We start from the raw sequence: 20667 nt of genomic DNA on the forward strand, positions 1-20667 counted from the left end.
TCACAACTGAGTGGGTGATACCACCATACAGCCTTTATCCTCTAATCTAAAAGTCATGTGTGTTCCATACCAGAGCCCATAAAAGGAGCACTGAACACAGGACCTCCCATTTACAGCATAGCTGTGATAATCAGACTCTTCTGTACCCAGGGCCAATGCTCCTCCCTTTTATCTTTTCAGCTGAAATACAGCACAAGGGAGGAAATAAATATCAAAATACAATACAAATATCAAATACAGTCTGAATACTTTGGAAAAGTGTAAATAGCTTTGGGCTGGCTGGCCAGCTAACAGACATAGAGGAGTCCATGCTTAAACCCACAGAGATAAACTGATGTGCCACTCTGCTTTGACTCCACCACCACCCTGTCCAAAGCTGTCTGTCTGGGTATGACACAGAAAGAATTTCCAACTGACCTTTCAGTGAAGGCTCATCTGTGCCGCCTACTGTCTCGTCTGCCCTGCTGTCATCAGAGGCACTTTTGGTTGGGATACCTGATGTGATATCATTTTCCTGCTTGCAGCCCTCTTCACTGAGTGAATCCACTGCTTCCATCTCTGCTTCATAGCTGATATTCCCAGGCACATGGTGGCTTACATCGGGTTGGTGCTTTAACTGATAGGTGATGGCCAGTCCCTCAGCCTGAGCCGGGCTTTCATCCACAGGCCCAGCTTCCACCTTCCCCTCGCTGCCTGCGGAGAGCTCTTGCTGAGCCTGAACTTGCTGAAGGTCGTGCATTGTTTCTGCTCCCTGGGCAGGTTTCTTTGTTTCATCATCACCAGTGGGGACAGCTGAGCCCTTCTCAAAGCCATCCATGGGAACGGCACATGTCTCATTCAGAGAGCTTTCTGGTAAGTGTTCAATGGCCAGGTGTGTTTGGTCCTTCCCAGGTTTGATTTCAACCAGACCCATGCTTGCTGAAGTTACAGCTTCTCGCTCACAGCTATTCTGCCCACCAAAAGAGGAGCTTTTCTCTAAAGGTGGTTTTCCAGGGCCTGCTTCTGCTGGGGAAGTGTCAATGTACAGCATTATGGCCTCATCTGTAGAGTACTGGCGTGATACTGGTTTCTTAGCTAAGAGCGGCCTCATTTTGCCTGGAGAGACCTCGGTTGCCATCAAGGTGGACTCCTGTATGCAGAGCAGGTCTGGGGTGCTGCCTTTATGTTTCACTCCTTCAGGCTTGTTGACTGCCCGGAGGTGGACAGACTTGAGAACAGAGGGTGTGATGGCGAGGGCAGAGGGAGGGCTGGGCTGCAGGGCTTCCCCGACTGCACTCTGCTTGCTGTGGCTAAAGGTATGCAGCTGGTGCCTGTGAGCGAAGGGCTTGCTCAAGACATTGTGAAGAGCACTTAGGTCAAGGTGAGTAGGAGGTATAATTGGAAGTTCAAGGTCTTTGCTCACTGAGGCAGTGCCATCTTTTGAGAGTGGCTGCTGCAGCGATGACTTCCTCTCTGGAACTTTCGGCTTCCTCTTGCTCCCCCCTGGAGACAATGGTCCTGAAAAGAAAGCTGTTGGAAAAGAAGAGGTGGGCGTCTCTGACTGGCTGGAGTACCCACTGGAGGGTGAGGCTAACCCTGCCAACTTCTCTGGGGAGGCCAGCTTAAACTCATTATCAACAGAGGGGAGGGATGGGGTTGTAGCTCGTGACCCAGACTGAGATGTTTGGGATTCAGAGCTCTCTGGTGACTTGATGCACTCTATGACTGTAGTACCCGTAGCAGTGCTTGAATTGGACAAGGACCTGTAAGGATCACTAGATTTCAAGTCATTCAGAAGCCAGAGGTCTGCATAGTGAGGTTGTTCAGCACCTTCATCTTTAAAGGAGGGGATATCAGCGGTGTCAAATGGAGTGTCCTTTAACCCACCATCACCCTGGTTTGGCCAGGGAAGCTCCTGTTTGGCTGGCAGGCTGGGGCCTTCCGCTCGGGAAGGTGTGTTTGAAAACTCAAGGGGCAGCTTCATTTCCCTGGCAGTGTGAGAGACATGCTGCCCACCACTGATCTTTGGTTCTTTCTTGTCAGGAAGGTCGGTGCTGCCCTCTGATTTCCTCAAAGACGAGCTGCGTTTTGGTGGGGCTGGCTTTGCCTTTGGTTTCTTCAGTGAGATGCACTGCCGTGTCTGCGTCCTGTGGCTCACACACTCCTGCCAGGCACAGTCAGCTAGGCTGGAACTCATGCTCCCGGTCTGACCACTCTCAGAGCCTGGGGCTGCATAGTTGCAAATGTAGCTTTTATTACCCTTCAGACCGCAGTCAAAGTGCATGGAGGTATAGTATCCTTCAGTATCCACAGAGAAGTGTGAGCTAGTGTCTGCCTTGTCAGAGGGGGTCTTTTCGAGGAAGCTGTCATAGGTGGCCATGCTGGTAAAGCTGGGACATCCCAGGCTGTCCGCCTTTGGGCGCTCAGGGCTGAAATCCTGGCGACAGGAGGCATCATGGTGATGGTGCAGGTAGTTCCACTCACTGTCGCTCGTGTTGCTGTTGTTGGGGTCATCCAGTAAATCTGCCACAGTGGACGTGAAGGAGCTCGCCCTGTGGCCCCTGACCTTGTCTGTGTGGTCACCAAACTGCTCTGTGATGAAGACATTGGAGTCCTCGTTGGCATTGGGAGCAGTATTGAGTGACAGCTCGGAGTCACAGTGTGAAGAGCCTGTTAGCGGAGGAGAGGCAGCAGGAGGAATGGTTTCAGATGTCTGGGAGGGACAGGTGGAGCTGCTCCCACTCCAGTTGCCACTGGAGGACTGGTGGTCATCTTTCTGGTCCATGTGGCTGCTGAGCAGGACTCCTGCTGTGGAGATGGAGTGAATTGGGCTCCCGAAGGTGTCTGAGTTGGATGAAATTTCACAGCTGCCTGAATCGACCATCCTTGACAGCCGCGATCTCCCCCTCTCGCTGATGCTGTGTTCGGGGCTATGCAGGTGCTGAGGACAAGTTAAACCAATGGGCTGGCACTCCTGTGAGCCCTGCTTACTCAAGATCTCCTTCCCGTTTTTCGGGATCCTGTCCTGACCAGCTAGGAAGTGCTCCACTTCATACCCTGCACTCTTGGTGGTGGCATCCTGATGGCCCTCGCTGGCCCGGGCGCCCTCGCGAGGAAGGCTCCGCGAGCGGATGCGGTTGCTCACAGCAGCAGCAAAGACCGCATCCCCGTTGTCCGCCAGCACCAAGATGTTGCCAGTGGAGTGGGAGAGGGAGGCAACAACACTCTGCCCCCGCTGGGCACGGATCCGTCGCCGGGAGGGAGCAGCTATCAGGATTTCTTCTGTCTGGCACTCTGAGTCCCGGGTCCCCAACCTCCTGTTGCTGGAGCCAGAGAATTCTGGGTTTGTGTGCACAATCACATTGCGCTCTCTCGCCACTGGCGACTCGTCTGAATCTAGGACACATGGAAAGCTGGGTGAGTGGGAGAGAGCTCCACATTTCCTGGCAAGAGACAACCCGCAGAGCAACCAAGAAGCATTATCTGCTGTATTCTTTATTTTTTAATCTTTCTGAGCATTGGACCAAATTTAAGTTTAGTTCTTAAATTCTTATAAAGAATTTATAAGGCAGACCTCCTGCCAATGAGGTAGGAAAATTCTCCTAGTTCTGCAACATGACTTCTGCAATGCATTTTCGAAGTAGATCTGAGCTTGCTGTGCTAAATTTTAAGACAAATACTAAGTTTTCAGTTTTTTATGACTATTTCAGCTACTTAAAGTTTTCAGGAGTGGCCGCTGGACAAAACACTCCATAAGCTTCTAAAAATAATTCTGTTTCGCCTACCTGTCTGTTCAGAATTTCCATTATCTGCTTCTTTACTATCAAGAATATTTGCAAGACAAAAGGATCTTTCATAGGTTCTCTGATTGCTTATTCCCTATGATAAACACATTTCTTCTGCTTCCAATCAAGTTTCATGGCAACCGACCAAAACACCAGAGCCATCTTCAGGTGCAGATGAACATTAAGAAATAACAATTCTGTTAGTTTTGTTTTGAGTTAATAAGAATTTCACATTGAATTTGCCCCCAACAGAGTTGCTTCTAATTTACCCTGACAAAAAGCGAAGTAATTTGATAGATTTAAGGCAAATATTCTTGACGATAAAGAATAATAGGAAGGAATCAAGGAGTGTGATAAATAAAATAAAAGTTTAGCAAAGCTCCCATAGGATACCAGCAGCTGTATCTATGGTAGATATTCATCCACTCATCTAAGTTATCCAGCTGTTGTGACAACTCATCATCACTTTGTGGAGTAACATCTGTCAGTTCTTTACCTTAAGCTCCCCTGACGCAAGAAAAAACTTTCACTTAATCTAGTTACTTTTTATGCACATTAACTATGGGTTCATAACAGAAATAAAATGAAAAAGAAAAAAAGAACTGATTAACATTTACACGATAAGAGCTGAACACGTACATCTATATTACTCAGTAAGGCCCCAGTACTTCAAGGCCATATGGAGTAATATAGCTTTTCTTACTGTAGTAAATCAAAAGAACAAAACATATCATTCCTAAACTCCACAAGCATTTACACTTTCAAGGTTTTGTTTCTTTGGAAGGCTAACTACCAGCTCATATCCCTGCAATTTAAGTTGGTTAGAAAGCTATCTATGGAAGATTTGTATTTATACTACACCTATTTCTTGTTGCACTCTTCTGGGGATGCCAGAGATGGTTTTCCTCCTCCTCAACTTTCGTCTCCGCTGTAGTACAGATTGTGAATGAACAAGAGAGCAGCGTATACTAGCCTCTCTGTCAAAACCAACTCCTGCAACCCATAAATAGGTCTCATTAGCCTTTAGAAATAGTAAACAAATTTTCATGGCTGGAACACAGTGGAGGTATGTGAGCTTGGATTAAGCCTGTGAATAAACATAAGGGAGCCCTTATGTAGCTCTTATGTAAATTATATCACAGTATATCACAGTTTTACATCTAATTCCAGCTCCCCCTCAGCAGCCTGGTCTGCCAAAAATAACAGAAGGCATGAAAAGAAAAAGAACAGAAAAAGGAAAGAAAATAAAGAAGGCGAATAGAGAGCTCTTGGTAGCAGGGCATCTTTCTTATAGCTATTTATCCATCTGTCATAGGGACAATGACAGTAACTTGTCTGCAAAGCATTATCTTTTCAGCTGTAGCCTGACTTATTTTTAGCAACTAAGTGTAAGAAAACATTTTAAGGTTATAATGCCATATTGTAGTAGTTGGGTGCTTCTTAGGAGACCAATATGCCAAGGGAGCTAACATTTCAGAAAGGAAGGAGACAGCTAAAATGGGGCCAAGTCACCATGCAAGTTTAGAGAGCATTCTTTGTGACAATGACACATGACTAAGAGTGACATTAACGGGGAACTGCTATTTGCTTGCACACATCAGGAAGTGGCCTGATTTTCCCATGTGCACAGCGCACAGTGGGAGTCAGCTCAGGTCACGCAATCAAGATTCTCTGTTTAGATTTAGAAGCTCAAGTTCTTGCGTATGTTTGTTTATGACCACCTTCTACAGAATAGGTGAGAATTCAGTTTTTTTCTTTCATGTTTCCATGGCATTAGCAAAGGGAAGTGTCTTTCAGTGTGATTTTACACTGTTTAACACAAAAACCCATCTGCACTGGCTTTTTGCACAACTGTACACTCACTCATGCTCTCTAAAGCTGACATGGGACACGTAGGAAAAAATGTGCCAGGTCCATAAAAACACTAACATAAGGATTGCTGGTACAGTGGTTTGTAATCTTAAGAAAAACGAACAAACTAAAGCAAACAAAAGGGAAAAAAAAAATCCTGATAAGAAGCTCTATTTTAATAGCGTATAATTATAGAAAACATAATTATACACAGACATACACATACATATTACATTACATAACAATGTAAAACATTAAAAAGTAACTTTCTTGTAAAAGTTCTTCTTGAAATCTACTACAGTGAAATAGAGGCTTCAGACAGATGTCCTGTAACCACCAATGCCCCTGGAATAAGCAGAGGAAGAACTTTCTTTAATATGGAACAAAAGTGCCGTAAACTCCAACAACAATCATTTTCAAAGAAGTGAACATTTCTCAGGGTTGGGAGGAGCTTAAAAAACAAAAACAGAGAACTAAAAGCAAACTCTTTGAAACAAAAAATCAATCAGCATCATTGCTGGTTTTCCAGCAACTGTGAGTTAGCTGAACATGCTCTGTGTGCCAGATGCACGGGGGTCATCTCCGAGAGGAAAGTGGAAGAGGGTATTTCTTCCCCGTGATGCATACAAATTATTCCCATTAGTGCTAATGAGAATGATACACATAAACATCCAGAAGATTACATACCATTCTTGATCTGTAAAACTGATCAGTGGAAATTTGGTTCCAATGTATGGCAGGTGGAGTCTAGGCAAAAATGGCTATTACTGGAAAAGTTAACATTGGTCCCAGACCTAACTGTCCTCTGGCAGCACTAAGTGACAATAGCCCTGTTAGGAAGCCTGCACTGGTTAGGGTCATATATAGAAACAAGAAGGAGCATCATTTTATCATTAACTTTACCTCATGGAAATATGCCACATTATCTATGACTTTCTGTGGGTTCTGTGGGAACCTACGACCTTGACCAGCTGGCTCCCAACCTGCAGCCCAGTAGGGCGTATGCAGGCCATTCTGCCACCCAGCTGCCTGTCCTGTGGCCAGAGCACTGTCCTGGAGAAAGGGACACCCACCCCTGGCTGCCACCTCCACACGGTGGCAGAGCTGGTGGCACTGTGCAGTGTCACTCCTCTGCCAGGCCAGAGGGGAACTGGTGCTGTGCTGCTGTCACTGGGAGGATTTGCACAGCTGACGATGGAGCACATGGGGACTTGTCACCATGATGCTGTAAGCCCCAAAGCCTTGGTTGTGAGCTGAAGCTGGACTGTGGGCCTACAACCCCCTCCAGCACCACGGTGAATCCTACAGCTTGTCTTGCAGGAAGGTTTGTGAACCACTGATAGACGTGGGGAAGAACAATGGGAAATGAGGGGCTGTGACCTTACCCCAACCCGCCAGTTACTGGGAAAATAGAATTAAACACAAATATTTTCTCTGGAGAATGAAGGTTAACTGAAAGCCCCCTGCTTTTTTCCTGATTGTTTACATTGAAGTCTATAACTGTGAAAGTTAGCCCACTTTATGCTCTTAAGTTAATCAAAACTTGGTACTTGAAAATATTTTTGAGAAAAACTCAGATCAACTTTATGTTTACCATAGCCCTCTGGAAGGAAAGAAAGAGAAAAAGAGAAAGAGAGAAAAACAGCCTGATTTTTGATTCTGGAAATAAGTCATCTATCACATTTAATAAGTGATATACCTGCTGCTTCTATAAACAAGTTCTCCTTCAAATAAATCTAGTCAAATATATTCAAATGTTATAGGAATAAAAGAAAATGCCATTACTATACCTTCAGCATAGCTGCATGTAAAGAGATCTCAGAGCGATGGTTTGCATGCTACACATTCATGCCTTGCATGTTTAAAGCACTGCAAATAGTAGCCTACATTCTCTAGTTTCTCTTCTCCTGCTACACATGATAATCATATGATTAATTTTGGTGGCTTTCTGCATTATTTCAGTCAGCTACATTCAAAAAGTTATTTGAGGTCTTTGTTAATACAGATTGTAGGTTATATACACAACAAAAGTACATTGTTTATACGGGGAACTAGGGTTATGTTACACCATATAACATGACTCTGAAAATATGGGCCAAATCAATCCTAGATGCAGCTTCAGCGACTCCAGCAGTCACACATAAGGGATGAATTTAGCCCACTGTCTTTCAGAAATCTTCAAGCTAGGGTTTTTGCCCCCAGGCTGCACAATCCCGTGATTTCAAATAAATTAAACAAAATCAGTACTTGACTTCCCTTGAACCATGCAATAAATACAAAAAGAAATAGAAGAGATTTGTACCAGTGACATTGATGGGGATAATGCAAGAAGAAATCACTTGGGCATCTTGTTTCATTTTCTCCTCTGGAGTTGGGAGAGGTAGTGCTTTACTCCAATTGGTTTGTTTATCCAGTGTAGAAGGGATATTATGTATTGGATTTTTCGGCCTCTGCCCTAACATGACATCTGTATCTTCGTCCTCTGGTGGATGGGACTGCAAATGAATACATTCAAAATCAGTGTCTCCCAATCAGGCACACCAGGCTAATTTTGAAACAAAGCAGACACACAAATCAGAAATCAATTACAGGGATGCACAAGAGAATTGTTCTAACTAAATCACACAGCACCAGCCATTCTCCAGTGAAAACTTAACATCCTGCTAATAGGAGAAAAACATCTCAGGATACTGTAAGTCAGCACATTTACAGTGACATTTACAGGCCATCTCCTCTGTCAAAAGGAGCACATCCTGCATCTGTGCATAGCCATGGCAAGCGTGTCCTCAGTTACCACAAGCATCAGACATGTGGGTTCTCATTTGCAACTGCAACTGGCCTCATATAACCATTCATTCAAGCATCAGAAGGTCCGAAGTTTTAAAGAAGACCCCTCCATACTTCAGAATAACCATTTGCATTTCATTTTGTACAAACGACAACCAAGAGCAGACCGTGGTACAGCCATCCAACACCTGTGCGGTGAGAAGTGCCAGGTGTTGACAGTGCTGGGACAGGGGGACAACAACTAAAGAAAAGAGTAGCCAGCACAAGGAGAAATTGAAAAGGTTGTTTAGAAACCATGCATATTTTTATAGCATACTACAAGAAGTGCTAGATGCTGAAAATGAAGAAACAGAGAGAAAAGTAAACAGCATGGAAGAAACACAGACGGTTTGTTTTCTTTTGGAAGAAACAACAAATCCCCCAATACCCTGTCTTGCAAAGAGAAATAAAGCAAGTGCGTTTTCATGTGGTGTTGGCTGCCAGTTTGGGTCTGGGGGGGTCTCTTTGTTTGCAAAAAAAAAAAAAGTTTCTGTTTTGTTTGCAGGGGCAGAGGGGAGAAACACTTACCTTTACCTTCTTCTGCCTAATTTTCCTCCCTTCTTCTATTAATACATTCTTCTGTAAGCCGTGATAACTGTTTGGCCAGCTCAGGACATCTGTCTGCCTCTTACTTTTTTAAAAATGAAGTGAAATCCCTTTCAGACCGGCTTTCTCTTCAGTCTTGAATTCCCAGCTGCTTAACTACCAGCCTTCCCTCCTTCATGCCTGCTGTTTACACTTTATTTGCCAGTTTTAGTTTCAGTAGCAAACAGGGCAAAGATGAAATGTTGCTCTACATTGCCATGGCAGAGCATTGAGCAGGTGGGTGTTGAACACCGCAGGATCATGCCCTGTCTGCCATTGTACTTCTGCCATTCCTCCGCCCAGGCTCCTCACAAATCCCGGGGGAATTAACCATCTCTGGCTTGCCAAACAGCATTTACGTCCCATCCCCAAAAGCATTAAAGATCTTAACTCTGCAGCTATTTAAACTGTTGGAGGGCACTTACTTACCTCGTCAGTGTCACCTCCTGCAGCACCCCCAGACCCAAGACAACACACGTTTCCTCTTCTCCCGCCCGCAGAAAACCCTCTTTTCCCACGTAGGATTTCAGTCAAACATTGCAGCCTTCTTTCTGCCTGCAGCTTTTGTGCCGATTCCCGGCAGACGTGAATAGCTCATATAAACTTCAAGCACAAAAGACTTTGTTTCCTAGGTAACTGCCCCCCCCCCCCCGCCCTAAGTTTGATGCATGCATGCAAAAAAACCCACCCTTGCACACACGCACAGGCACGTGGGGACACAGACACAGACACACAGACACAGACACACAGACACACACACACACTGCATTCGTTGCCGAATTCATCCTTCCCTGGATGACAAAGAAGTGCTGGACAAAGTGGGTGAAGCAACCCTGGCTGCCAGAGCTCCTGCTCTCCAAACAGTGGCATCACCAAATGGCCAGAGAATAAATACCTGCTGTCCGTGTAGCATTGTCTAAACCATTTCTTACCATTTTGGAAAAAAAGAAGGGGGAGTTGCAAAACATGGCAAGAGAATTAAATGCTATTGCTAACGCTATTGAGCCTGTCTGAGTTCAGGCCTTTTAACAGAGTGATAGGGGGAGGCAGCTTTGTGGCCTTGAGCTCCTGAAACCCATCCAAGGTGTGAAGAATGAAAGAATGAAAGAAGGGGGGAAAAAAGTTATTATTGTGTCTTACTGAATGAGAAAAACAGAAATGGCTTCTTTTAGCGCAGTAAAGTTAGCGAGTGAAAAGCAAGCAAGAGGAAGGGTTAGGATCTGGAAGGGAGAAGAGTGAGACAGGGCTGTTAATTGAGGATTGCTTGTTTTTCCAGTACCTTTCTACTCCAGGGGGTCATGTGGCAACACTCAATTGGGGAGGGCGAACGGGTGCTGTTAAACTATAAATGTGAAATGTGGGAAAAAAAAAATTAAAATTAAAAACATACACAAAACAATTCTTGTAAAAGCACATAATTTTTGTCTGGATAAATTAGCATCAGAGCCAAAATGAGCAGAGATTTTCACCCAGTTTCCTATTGATGGGTTTATTATTCCCCACAACAGATTGGTTTGGAACCCTGTGAAGTCAGTGCTGGTTTTGCTTAGTTTGGATTAGCTTAGCTGGTTTTGGATTAGACAAAAGTGCAGTGAAATTGGTTCAGCCTCCTTGTACAGACATGCTTAAATTGTCCCAAGAATGCCTTGTATTGATTTGGTAACTCATACTGTTCTGCCTGGAGCAGAAGCAGTACAAGATACATATCCAATTACATAAATGTAAATTATTTCATAATTTAAGGGATTTTTTTTCATTTCTTCAGTTTTAAGCAAATGGATATAAATAATGATGCTGATGGTGATTTATCAAATACATTAATTGCTACGTGCTTCTGATGATATCACTATGTCTCTAAGTTTGCAATCATTGTGACAGGGTGACAGTGATCAATTGGCTTTTTGTCATTTTTTGTAACACTTGAAAGGACGAATAGCAATTGCCAGAATGTCCTGCGTCTTGCTGAATCCCTACACATCCAAAATCTTCTTCTGTCAGAAACTGGTTTGTCTGTGGCAACATCCAATTTTCAAAATCAATGAGTGAAGGACAACTGACTTCTTTTGAAATAGGAAATAAAAAAAAGAGATAAAGAAAACAGGTCTGTTGAAAACTCTGGAAATCTCTAGCACGTGTTTCTTGGTAGGGGTTGTTATTTCTCCATGTATTAGTTAGCAGGCTAATAATGCCAAATAATTCTATGAATGTTTTTCCTCCCGGTCATTATCAACCATTATCAACACTGCTGTGACAGATGGACAAACCTCAGTTTGAAAGATTCTGCATTATATGGTCTCCTCTCAAGACAAAAAGTTGTAGCGAGTCTCAAAAGGCCTAATCCTGCATCTTGTATACCTAGGGCTCTTCCTAGATATACAACTTCTGCTTTTCCCTGGTTCCCATGTGCCCATGGGAAGCCTCCAGATGAGCTGTCCATACAGCTTATAGGAGACCAGAGCAGGAGACATTTCCAGCAGCTTAGTTTCTGCCCAGACAGTTCTTCCAAGCTGGAAAAAATCCTTATCTCAGGAAAGCACCTCTGTTCATGCAATGAGGGCTGTGGAGGTACTGAATATATCAACAATTTCAGTCTGCTTACTCCTCACATACCTAAGGATGATACCACGCTTGGTCCTCTGATCAAGTTTCCAGTCACCTGCTCTAAGCAGACTGACTGCAGGTACCAGGATGCTTGAAATTCAACTTCCTCATGGAAGGTCCTAGAGGATCTCTGGGGACGGTCAGGACACAGGCAGACTAATGCTGCTGAGGTGACAAGAGTTCAGAATATAAAAATCCTTGCAATATCCCACGGCCTGTGATTGTCAGTGCATAAAGAGATGAGGACAGGAGGGACCCCCTGCCCTGAGCTTCAAGCACAGCTACATGCACAAGCCACTCAGGGGCAAACCAGTCCAGGAGAGAAACAGCAGGACCTCAGCTTTGGTCTCAGAGACCCCAGTATGGGCTACAGTCAAGACAAGCAATATGAGGTTACCCATCTTTCTGTCCTATCAGTGCAGCACCTACCCTACCTCACCTGTGTGCCACTCTGCCAGGTGCCTCAGAGAGAACACCTGTCTGCTTCCATGTACCTACAGCCATTCTTTGATGTGCCAGAGGCTCAGGTCCCTGCTTAAGCATGGCAGGACAAACCTCCTAGGTAAGTTCGTATCATCAGAGATAGGACAAAAATGAAGGTGACCAGCAAAAGTTCAGTTTCTGCTGTCACAGTTGTGCTCCTGAGAAAGCTGGTGCTACCACTGCCTTGCCAAGGGGTCCTGAGGTCACTTAGTGCCTGTTTCCATGTGGTGCCTATTATTGGGGCAGCTGAGGCATGCTGGCACAGAGCAGCAGCCTCAGCATTTCAACACCTCCATGCTGGGGGAGGCAGTGAGCTGCTGCTTTTCAGAAGTTCTCATTCACTCAGAAAACCAGAATATCTCTAAATGTACTAAGTAAACACATAATTAAGCAAGAAATTATTATTATAAACCCAAGGCTGTTCTGGTCTGATGGGCAAATCCGTAGTTAGGCAGTTTTAAAAGTGAATTTCTTTTGTGTGGGTGTGCTTTGCAAACAGAAACAGTGATAATCATTCTGTTAAATACAAAGCCAGAATACTTTAGAAGTGTGCATTTTTCTTTAATGGGCTAAGATTGCTTTGAAACTAAACTGGTGCATAATTGCTTGAATGGGGATTTGTCACTGACATATGTGAACATTTTTATTTCCTGAGCTATCCCATCAACCTCATTTGCAGAGATGCCATTGTGCTCGTGAAACTGCCTTGCAGTAAAAATCTTGTTGCATATGCACGTGACCTGATTTCTCAGTGCTCCATGTCACTTTAACGTGAAAGTCTTTGGTTTCTGTGTGCTACAACAAAATAGTCAGATGTCCAAGTCTGACTAGTCAACAGAGCTTCCCCTATAGAGAAAGAGATAGTGGCTCTGCTAAGGAGCAATTCAGCTCACCTTCTTTCAGCACTTGGGCTGAGATGAAGCACCCCTGAACACTCTCACCCTGATTTTAGGAGGAGCATTACTAGAACATAGGTAAGTCAGGACTCATCATTAACCATTTTAATGAATTAAAACCCTAAAGTATCACCAGGACAGTGAAAAATAAGCAAATCAGCAGTCGACAAACATGCCAGCCTGACAATTCATGAGTCTGCCCCATTTATTGTTCCAGAGCTGGGATCTGGAGAAGGAAATGAACAGGTCAGTAACAGGACAAAAATGCCACATCTGCCCCTCTTCTCTTTTCCATCCCCCAAAGCTCTGAGACACGACTGGTGTTCAGCATCTTCAACATATAGGAAAGACTGATTCAAGAAGCGTAATTTGTGTTATATCATGTACCTAGCCTGCCTTACCTACAGTGATTACAGGAGATTCTGAGATTTCAAAGTTAGTGCACAAGGCCTATGGAACACAGTGCAACGGTGATAGGAAAAACATAAACCCAAGAATGAAGAAACAATTTTTCCTCAGTTAATTAATGATTGAGAATGCTAAAGTCTCATCAAGAGCATTTATCTTCAACACGTTTGTTGAATTTAGACATGGCTGAGTTGATCCTTCCCCCTCAGCTGTGTTTGATCAGGCAGGCAAGGTGTTATCTCACAAGAGATTTAGGTGGCAGAGTCACAGCCCCCAGCAGCACAGGGCTGGCACAGCCTTGGTGAGGGCAGGAGGTGGCTGGTACATGCTTCTGCACAGTGCTATTCTCCAGGGGATTATTTCTGACTCCTGCTGCCTAAAAGCTGCAGCTAACAAAAAGCATAAGGGTTCAATATGGTTTCTGACTTCAGGCTTCTATTGCAGTAGGTGGAGAAAGTTTCCCTCCCAGAATAACCTCATGGGTGATATTCACCCAAGCAGAGCTGTTGCTTCAGCATCTGCAAGCTTTATATATTCTGTTGTCTCCAGCAAACAGAACATACATACAGTTTGCTTTCACCCTATGGAAGCATAGAAATAAGATGAACAGTACATCCTGACATCTCATTTAGGAACAGTCATTCATGCACTAAAAAATCAACATGTAGAATAAATGTGAACTAGTGTTCACTCCCACATTCACATGAGTACAGTACTGACTCCTGGGGCTCTGAAACCTTTGTGTTTCCCTCCCTCTGCCTGTGAAATGCTTCCTTAACTCACAGCAGTTAAGGAAAATGGTATTTATTTACATGATAGAAAAACCTGAAGGTCTAGAGAAAGTAGAAGAAATACTAGTAAAAGGGTACCAGCTTTCCAGTATTTTTGGAGCACAGTTAATTAGAAATTTGTAACTATACTGCATCTTTCTTACACAGTGAACTGATGCTGAAGAGAAAATAATGGGAATACTTCTGGCCCTGCTATTTTTGCTGCAAATCACAACCCTGCTCACCTGCCTGCTCCCAGTGTTTATATATCTGTATGTTTCATTCTCCTCAAGTTTTTATTTTATCTTCTTGTGGGTGTTTTCTTTTCTTTTGGAGCATCACAAATGCAATCAGCTAAAGTACTGCGATTAATGTACGGCTCCAGTGTTTTGACAAGGTAAAGACAAAACTAAGACATGTTTTGTGACAGAAGTCATACCACATATAGCATTTCAGCAGACAAAGGTACAAAATAAACATCCCACAATACAGGGTTGTAGGTATTAGGCTCATTGCACAAATGGTGCTATACAAGTTCATTCTGATGAATAAAGTCAGGTAGGTTTTATTTCTACCAGCTTCAGGCAGGATTTGCATGCAGAAAGTGCAGAGCCCAACTCATGCCTGTCCCAGTTGCTTCTTACTGAGGCTTCACCTGCCTTCAGCACAAAACTCTGTGAAAGTTAGTATATTCAGTTGTACTTCCTTCCCTTTGCTGCACAAAGCACCCCAGAGCAAACCATTGGGAATAATTTTGAAATGGCAAGGAGATGGAATAAAATTACCCAATGCATTATTTTCCCTTCACATTTGCTCTGGCTGAGGCCTCAGGGACAGAAAAACCCTGTCTGGAGAAAAACCTCCTGCTTCTTGTCCCTTAGATCCCTGCTCAGATTATAATTATGAATAAACTGACACTGAAATTTGTGCAATTGTGAGCGTAAATTTCCAGATACTGAATTCCTTGCTCCATCTCCTTGGTTTCATTATAACAGCTGAGCCAAGTGGGAAATGAGAAAGTGTGGTCCCACAACGTTCTGAACTGGAATACAGAAATTTCAGAGCCTTGCTGGCTGGACTTGGGGAAACCCAAGAAAGAAAAAATGCAGAAAAAATGCAAGAGAAGTCTGAAATGCAGTTGGAATGACACAGCATCTTCACACTCAGTGACTGGCCTCAGCAGTACTACAGGCAGGGTTGTCATGGGAACATGTGTACGAAATATTTTCCTCATTTTGGCAAATCCATAACTTTTTCATACTCTTCTCAGATTATTTCTGGTTTGAGTTGGGCTTTTTCTTCTTCTTCTTCATTGGCAAAAATGCCTGAATGAATGATACTTTTAAAAGTGTTTGGTTGTATATTTCTTTAGTGTAGAGAGTGACTAAGTATACCAGTTTTTCAGCTTTAAAAATAAATGGAATGGATAGGAAAGTTAAGTCATGTCTGCAAAACCATGGACAAAGGGAATGAAAAAGTAATGCTTACTGTTTCACATAACCTGAGAACCAGAAGGGATATGATGAAATTATGAAGAATTGAGTTTGAAACAAACAAAATCTACATTTTCATACAGATTTTTAAAGTCATTGTCACAGGATGCTGTTGAGGCTCAAGGTGCAAATTTGCTAAAAGATCATATTAAACAAGTTTCAGAGTCAACACAGAGAGGTTCTTTGGTGGCTATTATTCTGTGTTTGATCTCTGGCCCAGGAACTCTGTAGCCGGTTTCTGTATGAAACTGGAGGGATAAATTATGGGACAATAAACAGCAAAAACTATGCCTGTTCTTATACTCTTTCCTGAGAGCTTTTGGGCTAAGTGGACATTTCATCAGCCAAATCAGGGAATTTCCTGTAGCAAGAGTAGACATGAAGAAGCCTATTCCATTTCTAGTTCTGTACTCTTTCTCCACAACAAAATGATCTCGTGATGGAACAGTCCAAAATGTCTTTCCAGACCCATTTACACTGGCATTACTTGCTTTGAACTTGAATTCATTTGTCCTTTCTTGGAATCTGTGGGACTTTGGCATCTTTCTCCCTGTAAACGGAGTTGTGATTAAGAGTGAATCTTCATCTGTTGTGAATGATTTTCTCTAGTTTTTCTATACAATAGGCAAGCTCATAGGAAGAGCTCATAGCCACCTAATTGTTAACAGTAGCCAAAAGGTATACACATAGGGAACCTTGCCTCAGATATAAGTGACCTGTTTTCTCAGTAACTTTCAGCAGTGGTAGTTCCCACAGGTGTCACAGTTGTAATTTGAACATTCCTCAAAATCAGGTTTCTTATTTGAGTATCTTAATACATGGATTTAACTTAGATAGTCAGTTTGGAAAAGTCAGACTCTGTAACTTCCACAAATTTCTCAGATTCTTGTTGATCTCTTTCCTAATTTAAAAGAAACACAAAAGGGGGCTCTTTTGGTTGTGTAGCATTGCTCCCTTCGGCACCTTCCCAATGCACCAGAAGAGTGGAATACACAACATACTGCTATGCCAAGAATAAAAATTCATGTGGATCTAACATCTTTAGTTCATTGATGACTAGATGATACCATCAGCTGGAATCAGTTATCAGACATTAGCGGCAGTCCCTGAAGCAGATAAACTTTTGCAGATGTTGGTAAAAAAAAAACTTATGCCAAAAAGAGCAAGCTAGCCAATAACAGCATTCTCAACTTTCTCTTGTAATGGTATCATTATATCATGAAGGCTGGCACAATATCAGTTAGCAGTGTCTTGTAACAATCTCTGATTAACCTCTGCCAGACAGAACATTCACGTGCAGCTTCATCTGGCCTTATTCTCTTTCAATTTTTAAGTTGCCCCATTGACAAGGGGTTTTCTCAGAAATCGGTCAAAGCACTTTGAAGTACTCTGGGCACTGTGTATTTGCAATTTCCAAAGCAGAACATTGCCAGATGCCTTGAAATCAGTAGAACAAGAACCCTCCAAGAGCTCTTGTTTGCTTCTCCTTAGGGGAACACTGAACCCAGTCAGCTTCCAAAACGAGGTCTGATATGGGTGGGCACAAAGCTTAATATTTTCCTTCTTGAAAAGAAAAAGGTGGACTTTCAGATATAGCCAAGACATCTGCATTCAGCATGGCTTAATTTTGTCAACTAATACAGGACTCAGTTGCTCACTATTTGTTTTTGTGTTCCACAGATGGGAGTAATGTATAAAATGCACTGGTTGTTTTCCAAACACAGCAAAGATTCAGGCCTTTAAGCACTGTGTATGCAATTTCAAAAGAGATGCCTTGTTCCCCATCTGATGCTAAGACAGCTTTATGTTCAATAGCCTGTCCAAACTCATCTGTAACTAGTTCTGATCCTTAACATGGCATCATCTTCCCTTTACCTTTCAATGACCCTACAACAGTGCTAGCTTTGATGATGACTTATAAAGAAGAAACAGATAATCCTGTTACTTCTTTCTGTCTTCCAACTATTTTCTATGATATCCTTTAACATCAGGGTGTCTCCATCAAGTTGAATCCTAAGGCCTGAAAATTTAACCTGTTCAAAGCCTGCGGTGATGGTGATGCTGTCCTCAAAATTAACCAGATAAGCAGCCAAAAAGCCAGAACAGTCAAACTAATGCAAATCTTATTACGTATTTAATGTTTTTTAAATGTGAAACAAAACTTTTCCTGTGGACTGATTGACTGATGTTCTGGTCCCTGGGCAGGTGTGACTCATTTACAGAGTCTTTTACATTGTGAGTGCTTTAGCATTATAGTACTTAAATATGGCTAATATAATGGATTAGGATGAATGCAGTTGGATTTTTAAGCTAAGTAAGCGATGATTTATTGTGGTTACTGAATCATCACTGAGCTTATAAGTGTGCTCACAGGTGTAGCATCTCTTGAGATGCCAGTGTCCCTGAACTGGCAGGTGCAGAACACATCTCTTACCACCTGACTGAGGGCTGGCATTAGACAAACGCCTCACTTAAAAGCCAAGTCCAGGTCTGACCTACACCTTCTAAATAATGTAATGGCTCTTAGTACAGGGCAAAACATAGCTACTATGACACTTCCGTGAGTAAAACACCCAGAGCCACAGAAATACCAAAGTCCAGCTGAAGTCAGTGGGAATTACCGACCTAATCAAAGTTGTCAATCTAGTACATTTCCTCTAACAATGATAAATACCATATTGCCAACACTAACTCGATTTCAAATCTATGCAGCAGTGGCAAGTCAGCACAGACATACAGGACCAGATCTTCAGCTGGAGTTCCTGCTTGGCTGGTTGCAATGACATGTGTGAGACGTGAAACATCTAAAAAACTGCATGGAGATGAACGCTGCAAAACAGGACAATGGAAAGTGTATCTCCTTGTGGCTGGGGTCATGCTCCTGAACCTCCTGCACATACACAAGACTCAAGCCAGCACTCAAAGCCCTTGAGCTCTTGGCTCCTGACAATGCTAATGCCAGGGTTGAAATTACAGCACTTTCTGAAATTATGGGAGGGTCCTCAAAGTGCTACCTGCACAGCCTGAGTGGTGAATGTGGAGGACTTGTGGAGGAGTGTGAATGTGCGCTGTCCACGGGTGAAAAATTAGAGGTTTCTGATTGAGAACAGCCACACTGGGGCTGTCTGCTGGAAGCTGTGACCTGTGGTACCCTGCTGACAGTCTTTAAGGCCAGCTCTGTTGTAGCTGCACCAGCTTGGGGAGGGGGCACTTGTGAAGCACTGTCACTCTTAGGTCCCATCGTGCTGAAAATGTATTTGTATGTGGTAGCTGTAGTGAAAGACTTACTGGTATCAAATGCCGGTCCTTTATCGCTTGCCTCTTTTGGCAGATTGCAGGGAAGGGAGGAAAGGGGGGAGCCACCACAGCAATGGGGCCTTGGACTTTTTGCTCTCTGTTATCACCTCGGCTTCGATGCTCTGTTATGGATGAGAAAGAAGATATAAGTCTTTCAAAATGTTAAAAAAACATACAAATATCTCTATTAACAGCACAACAGAGACAGGTACAGAACAGTGGACTCCAAAGACAAAGGTTCTTCTGTTCCCCAGGGACTGGCACAAATGATCCCTATTACAACTGAAGGGGAGAGGCACTTACTGGACATGGTGTGCCCAGAAGAGCAATGCCCATACAATGCACCCCAGCATAGGTGCTGCAGCTGAATTGTCTCAAATGAGATTTATACCATTGATCCCAAGAGACAATGGAGCTACCTTCTAGGCACTTGAGGCCCAAGGCCTGACTTCTAACAGGAACGTGCAGCTCCTATTGCCTTGAAATATTGAGATGCAATAACTATGCCTGCATTCTACCCACATAAAATATATTGCTCAGAGGGGAAAAAGCAAACATAGCTCCAGGTGGGATTTTGGCATGGCAGTGGTAAGTCCTGAGCATTAACTTCACATCATGAAGGTTGTTGCAATGGTAATGCTCAGGTTCCAGCATGAAGGACATCATCCTGGGAAGGTCAAGATCTTTATCCACACTGGGCCCACAGTAGTCTTCCTTCAGCATGGGCTCACAATATTCAATCCTCTTCCAGCATCAGTCCCAAGTCTCTGGAACCTTCTGAATGAATGGAGAATGTTCGTGGACTTCTCATCTCTAATTTTAGGTGACAATTTGATAATTGCTGTCTGCATGGAGCGCTGCTGAAAGGAGATCATATATTCACCTGTTCGACTAGCTGTGGTCCAGTCAATGATATTTGCTGCTAGGATAGCTGTTTTGTGACCTAAAATTTAGTTTTAATTACTCCTGGTTGAACAGATAAAGAGATAACGAAATTCTGATAGATGAGGGAGTTGAGACACAATAAATATGTTTAGAGTAAATTTCAGACTAAAATTTCATCCCCATATATGCAGTTATTTGGAAAATAAGATAAAGCAGCACTTGAAAAGCTGCCTGCTGAACCTGAACAGCTGCCATTAATTATGGAGGATGGGAAATTGCCAAAACTGAGATTTGTAACTTTAAAATGATGAGACATTTTCTGGAGCTGCCTTGCCATGCTGCTGTCAGGAGTTCTCCTGCCCACAAGATGGCAGGCAAAGATCAGCCTGGTTCTGGGACAACTGCAAAGCAGAGCTGCTGAGAACAGAAAAGAACTTCTGCTCTACTCCAGCACTACTGTGGATGCAATTTGGCTGTATCACTCTCTGCCATGCTATGAAGACATACTGCATCCACAGTGTGATCCTGACCTAAAACCTGTAGAGACAGTCAAATGTGGTAATTAATTGCAACATCTTACCCAGCTAACAGATGCTCTGCAGTTCTAAGTAATCGATTATTATTATAAGCTAATAACAGTAATAAATAAGGCAATTAGAGCTGTTGGTGCAAAATGCTTCAAGGCAGGAGGCTTCTGCTGAACATTTTAAGCAAGACCTGCATGGATTTTCCCTCTCCTTATGGCACAGAAGAAATTCAGGCTTGTTTGCTTGCTTTGTCTTAAGTCCTGGTAATAATTTTCCCTTGG

The 20667-nt window shown here is 43.3% G+C and overlaps 1 protein-coding gene across 1 annotated transcript in view; it reads right to left on the reverse strand.

Annotated features, from left to right (window-relative positions):
• Positions 1 to 20667, reverse strand: part of NHS (NHS actin remodeling regulator) — a 248272-nt gene that overhangs the window by 1679 nt on the left and 225926 nt on the right. The window contains exons 3-7 of the mRNA XM_058864667.1: positions 18966 to 19096; positions 10306 to 10368; positions 7918 to 8110; positions 4626 to 4757; positions 418 to 3375 (exon numbers count right to left, since the gene is read on the reverse strand). Coding sequence (XP_058720650.1) covers positions 418 to 3375; positions 4626 to 4757; positions 7918 to 8110; positions 10306 to 10368; positions 18966 to 19096 — 3477 coding nt within the window. The remainder of the gene's footprint in view (positions 1 to 417; positions 3376 to 4625; positions 4758 to 7917; positions 8111 to 10305; positions 10369 to 18965; positions 19097 to 20667) is intronic.

This window comes from Poecile atricapillus, chromosome 1 (genome assembly GCF_030490865.1).
Source record: "Poecile atricapillus isolate bPoeAtr1 chromosome 1, bPoeAtr1.hap1, whole genome shotgun sequence".
Taxonomy (NCBI): Eukaryota; Metazoa; Chordata; class Aves; order Passeriformes; family Paridae; genus Poecile; species Poecile atricapillus.